Source organism: Dendroctonus ponderosae, unplaced genomic scaffold (genome assembly GCF_020466585.1).
Source record: "Dendroctonus ponderosae isolate FM_Combo_2020 unplaced genomic scaffold, Dpon_F_20191213v2 Dpon_F_20191213_11, whole genome shotgun sequence".
Classification (NCBI taxonomy): domain Eukaryota; kingdom Metazoa; phylum Arthropoda; class Insecta; order Coleoptera; family Curculionidae; genus Dendroctonus; species Dendroctonus ponderosae.
Window position 1 is genome coordinate 1,747,693 of NW_026017213.1, and position 6,294 is coordinate 1,753,986.

The following is a 6,294-nucleotide window of genomic DNA, read 5'->3' on the forward strand; positions in this document are numbered from 1 at the left end:
CCAGGTTCCTAATAGATTTAGCTTTAAAGTTTTGAAAGCCACACAGCAAAATTTTCGACCAGAATGTATTGAAGGATAAATTAAATTTTGGTTGCATTTAAACCCAAATTGGTCCAAATTTTCCACAAAATGGGGCTTAAATCGGAAAGTGTCTTCTTTTAATCTCAATTCGGCCAAATTCGCATTGGTTTGCAGTAAAGTCATTGAAGTCATTTGGACATTTTATTTGGATTTTCACTATTCTGGCCCCATAAATCTGTACAAAAGTGTTCGCTTCTTCCCTGTTTGGCAATTTTTTTGCGAAACCAACCAACTAACTTTTGCATGTGTTTTGCCCATATGGAACGCCAGGCAAAGAGGAATTTCCGAAAATGCGGTTTTTTGGATTCTAGCCGAAAATTTTATCTGGCTCAGGCCGTTGGAATTTGCCTCAATTTTCACATTTTATTTTTTGTCTCGACAACAAGGTTTGCAACCGGAAAAATATATTCCTTAGGAAACCTTCAGCTGAGTTCAAGGTATCGGGAAACACTTTTTGCAAAACGCTTCGATAAACCCATTTTGAAAAACCGCCCAAAAACTGATTTGCAAAAAATCCTCAAAATATCCAACACCAAAACAGAAGAATAGCAAACGAGATATTGAAGGTTTTTCATTTTCCCTTTTTTTCTCGGAAAACCTTTCTTCGGACATTTGAATTTCCCAAAAATCTGCTCCCTACGGTGCCATTTGACTAGTAAAGCGGTAATAATCTGCAAAACCGTTCAAGACCAGTCATCTTTGTGGAAATGTGTGAGAGTATAAAAGGTTGAAGATTCGGCCCTCTTAAGACCCTGTACAAAGTGATTTTTCTTCCCAACCCAGTACCTCTGACGATTTTTTGGGCCAAATTTTCCCGTCTTTTAACCATATTGAACAGCCTGAGAAAGGAAATAAAAAAAATATAAACTTTTTTGACCGAAATTTTTACGAGCTCTGCGGATTTTTTCTCAATTTTAAACGACTAAATTTTAGATTTTTTTTATCAAAAACGTTCACGGATCCAAATGAAAAAGCTTTGCAAAACCTTTAGATCACTCCATTTTGAAAAATCGGCCAAAAACTAGTTTTGAAAAATTCTCAAAATATCCAAAACTAGAACCGATGGAAAAATTGTGAGCTCGCCACTGGATGGAATCAGCAAAAGTGAATAAAAAATATTGTGTTTGCTTTTGCCCTAAAGTCAACGAGCAAACGAGCAATTGAAGTTGATTTTAGGATCATTTTTTGAGGACTTTTCGACATTGAAAAGTGCACTTTCTTTGTCCACTAGCGCATCCAAAGATTTTATTCAAAGCAAGCCAACCCAACTTGGAACGTATTTTCTCGCTATGGACCACCTTGAACAGGATAATAATTTAAAACCGAAAAATTTTAATAAAAAAGTTTAATTAAACCATGAGAATTTTGCCAATTTTCAAAGAAAAATTTTTTATTGAAAAAGAAGCTTCCAATCGAAAAAATGTATTTTTATGAAACTTTCGGTCGCTTTCAAGGTACCCAATAACCGTTTTTTCAAACTCAGCACGCGAGCTAACAAAAATTTTTAATTTTCGGCCCATTTTTTGAGAAAACTTTTCGAAATTTGACTTTTTCCTGAAAGTAGACTTTCTTTCCTCACTAACAAATCCGAAGATTTTATCCGAAACACACAAACCCAATTTCGCACGTATTTTGTCCAAATGGAACTACCTGAAAAAGATAAATTTTGAAAAACCAGTATTTTTGATTTTATTGGCCGTTTTGAATTTTTCGCAATTCTCGCATTTTAATTTTTTTCTCCAAAACCAAGATTTTTATTGCAAAATGTTCTTCTTACATCATGCAGCGCGTCACAAGGCCACCACCAATCACATTTTTTGCAAAACCCTCTTATGAAGAGATTTTGAAAAATCGTTCAAAAGTGTACTAAATTTTAATCAAATATTCAAACTAGGAAAAAAGATAGATACATTTTGAAAAGGCCGCTGAATAGAGGAAATAAAACTTAATAAAAAAGTTACTGGAGTTAGTGAGTTACTGGAGGTTTTTTGATTCTTCAACCAATTTGGGAAATTTTTTTCCTAAGTGAAATTAATTTTCCAGGAGAAACATTACACTCTAATTTAAGCTACCGAGTTTTTGAAAACAGTTTTTTCTCAAACTATCATTAGTGCTGGAAATAAGTTGAAAATTTTCCAAAACTGTGCATTTATTTTAATTTTTTACGCGCATTTCATGTATTTTAAATGGGAAACTTCGACCTCTCCATAGCGGCATGGGATTCGTTTGGCACTAAATCTATGCAGATGTTCAAGAACAGTTATCTTGGTGGAAATGAATGAAATTAGTGCAGTTTTGGGCGTTTTATGGAATTTTTAATGTTCAGTCCCCCTAAGATTCTGCAAAAAATTTATATCGCTCTCCCTTAGCTCGTCCGGGGAATTTTTCCGGAACAAAATCAACCCACTTTGGAACGTTTTCGTCGATATCGAAAGCCCGGGAAAGGATAAATGTTGAAAACATCTTAATTTTAATTTAGACTCAAAAATTCAAGTTGAAACCGTTAGAATTTTAGTCTATTTTCACATTTTAATTTTTTCTCTTCCGAACGAAGCTTCTGATCGGCAAAACACGCTCTTACTAAAATATCGGGCTGTTTAAGTTACACCTAATACTGCTTTTTCAAGTCTTTATTGCTTTTACTTCCTGAGAAAATCGCAAAAACGTAATTTTTAAAAATTATATAATTCCAGGCAAAATTTTGGCTATTTTTGGATTTGTATCCAGAAAATCCAAAATTTTTTCCATTGTAGTTCTTTGCAGATTCAGACCAATCGTTCTTTGGCATTCATCCATCTTCAGGCATAACGTGGGAAAATTGCAAATTTTGATTTTGACGTGGAAAATTGCTCGATCGCTAAAAAATTGCTAAAAATTAAAAAGAAAAACCGCTCGATCGGTAATAAAAAACAATAAATTTTCCTTCCAAACCTAAATGAATGAAACTTCTCCAACATCATTCGAAAGCTCATTTTCTTCCCCGTCCAAGGGTTTCTTCGCTTTCAAAATCGGTCAACAATTCGAATTTTGATGGACTATTTTCAATCACCATGTCACCTCGAACTTGCCGATCTATACTGAGCTCATATGGCAGATTGCAGTTAAACGTCAACTTGACACACTAACGTCATTCTGCATGAGTTACCTTCTGTTCGGGTTGCATTGGTTGTCATAGTTATGATCCCACCACCAATGATCAGATTTTGCATATGGCTCTGCGCAACTGCGCACTTTATGTCATTCTTGCCAATGTTGTAATTTTTTCACTTAGCTCTAGATCAACTGTCAAACTTGGCAGGCAAAATTCGACTAAACATGTTAAAAAATTGTATTTTATTTAAAAAAAACTTATAAGAAGCCATGTAACTGCTAGCCTAGAATATTGCCTAGGTTGTTGCGAGCTTTGGCCCTTTTGTTGCTTGCAATCGCCCCCAAAACACTCGTATTGCTGCTCAATTGCGAATGCGGAAGCACAATGGGGTCCAAGTTCTTCTGGCCTGAAGCATCGACTTCCAACGGCTTTAAAAACTGGCAGTATCGGCTCTTCAACCGTTCGCCGATTTTGGTCCACAGCGCCACTTCGCAGTACTTAAAATTGCTGGCCAGCACCGGATTCGGTTTGATTTGGACGAAATTGTTGTCGCCCCCGTTGAAAGTGGGCAGATTTGCATCATCCACTGTGATGCTCCCATGCCGGGCAAAGTCGGCAATCAATTTGATGAACGTGTTTCGAACCTTGAGGTCATCTTCAGTGGCTTCGCCTTCAGGCAATGGATTCCCTTCTAGGTCCTGCGCATCGAACAAATAGGCCAATTCATCGCCATGGCCCACGCTGTTGTTGGCAGCATCTAAAACAAGTGTCTATGTAGGAAAAAATTTCAAGATAACCGAACTCACCTATGGAAACGTTGCCAATCAACGGCGATCCTTGCAGAAAGCTGAACCCGCGATTCAGACCACCGGAGTGCTCGAAACTGTACAGATACGAAGGCGCACCTTTCCAGTACTGCGCAGTCATAAAGGCCGGAAGATTAAACAGCGCATCACCTCAAGATGAGCATATACAGGGTGATTCTAAATACTAACGCTTAACTTACCAGTGACATCGGCAATTTTATTCAGATTTCCTGCTGCGTCGCTGGTATCAGTTTTGAGGTAATTTTTAAAATTGATGGGCAAAGCGCTGTCCAAGCCCGACAGGGCGTCCTGTATATTCGCAGTTAACGAATGCGTACTATTGACCAGTTTTCGTAAGTTGGTAAGTCGGCCACTGAGTTTGGTGATCAATGGGCCTTTCTGGAGTTTTTCGATTAGAACTTGATCCAAAAAATTGGGAATTGTGTCAAGTTGCTGCAGAATATTCTTTCTAAATTGACCTGAAATTTTTTATTATTACTTTCCTTTTTGAATTTTGTTGGTTTATTTTGCTTCAATCTTTCTTCATCTCAATTTTCACTTTCGTCTTATAAATCAGCGCCGTTCCCGAAGGACTCGACACAACTTTAGGCCTAAACTGCTGAATAATCAGGACTGATCCAACAATCTGTTGATGCAGAAGTTGTGCTGAGCCCTTCGGGCACCTCACTGGCTGTAAAACAACAAAACGCTATTTATTAGAGCATTTATACTGTCTTCTTCTCAAACAGTGCCGTGCCCGAAGGGCTCGGCAAAACTTTAGCTTCAAACAACTGAATTTTTATTTTTTTATTAGAAACCAAGATTTCAATCCAAAAAATTAATTTGTTCTAAAACGTCCAGGGGGTTTCAAGGATCCAAATCAAAAAGTTTTGCAAAACTCTTAGATCAAACCATTTTGAAAAATCGGCCAAAAACTAATTTTGAAAAATCCTCAAAATAACGAAAACTAGAACCGATGTAAAACTTCTGAGCTTGCTGCTGGATAGAGTCAGTAAAAGTGAATAAAAAATATAACAGCAGACGAGCAATTGAAGTCGGTTTAAGGATCATTTTTTGAGGATTTTTCGAAATTTGAAAAGTACACTTTTTTCTCTACTAGCGCATCCAAAGATTTTATTCAAAGCAAACCAACCCAATTTGGCACGTATTTTCTCGATATGGACCACCTTGAACAGGATAAATGTTGAAAAAAGTTGAAAAATGTATCGGGTTCAATTAAACCATGAGAATTTTGGCATATTTTTAAAGAAAACTTTCTTTCTCGAAAAAGAAGCTTTCAATCGAAAAAATGTATTTTTATAAATCTTCCGGCCGCTTTCAAGGTACCCAATAACAGTTTTTTTCAAACCCAGCACGGGAGCTACTGAAAGTTTTTTCAATTTTGTCTCATTTTTTGAGAAAACTTTTCGACTTCTTCCTCTCTCTCGACTCTTTCTTTCCTTACTAACAGATCGGAAGATTTTATCCCAAACACACAAACTCAATTTGGAACGTATTTTGTACAAATGGAACGACCTGGAAAAGAAAAATTTGGAAAAATATTATTTTTGATTTTATTGGACGTTTTCAATTTTTCGCAATTTTCGCATTTTTTTTTCTCCAAAATTAAGCTTTTTATTGCAAAATGTTGTTCTTCCTAAAACATGCAGCGCGTCACAAGACAACCAATCACATTTTTTGCAAAACCTTCTTATGAAGAGATTTCAAAAAACCGCTCAAAAGTGTCTTTATTAAATTTTAATCAAATAACTAACCCAAACTAACCCAAACTAGGAAAAAAAGTATATAAATTTTGAAAAGGCCACTGGATAAAGGAAATAAAAGCTCATAAAAAAGTTACTGGAGTTAGTGAGTTACTGGAGGTTTTTTGATTTTTCAGCCAATTTTAGGAAAAAAAATTCTAAATCAAATTATTTTTCCAGGAGCTCCATTAAAGGCTAATTTAAGCTACCGAGTTTTTGAAAACAGTTTTTCTCAAACTATCATTAGTGCTGGAAATAAGTTGAAATTTTTCCAAAACTGTGCATTTATTTTAATTTTTTGCGCGTATTTCATGTATTTTAAATGGGAAACTTCGATCTCCCCATAGCGGCTTTGGATTCGTTTGGCACTAAATCTATGCAGATGTTCAAGAACAGTTATCTCGGTGGAAATGAATGAAATTAGTGCAGTTTTGGGCGTTTTATGGAATTTTTAATGTTCAGTCCCCCTAAGATTCTGCAAAAAATTTATATCGCTCTCCCTTAGCTCGTCCGGGGAATTTTTCCGAAACAAAATCAACCCACTTTGGAACGT

General features: G+C 36.1%; 1 protein-coding gene across 2 annotated transcripts; it reads right to left on the minus strand.

Moving 5' to 3' along the window:
- Positions 1–3,395: 3,395 nt before the first annotated feature.
- Positions 3,396–5,011, minus strand: LOC109543798 (liver carboxylesterase; the record flags this gene model as incomplete). 2 transcript variants are annotated; one of them, XM_048662672.1, is given in 3 exon segments in its annotated part: positions 3,396–3,929; positions 3,979–4,087; positions 4,179–5,011. In XM_048662672.1, coding segments are annotated over 3 exon segments (597 nt in total). In that variant the 3' UTR covers positions 3,396–3,450.
- Between the last annotated feature and the right edge of the window lie 1,283 nt (positions 5,012–6,294).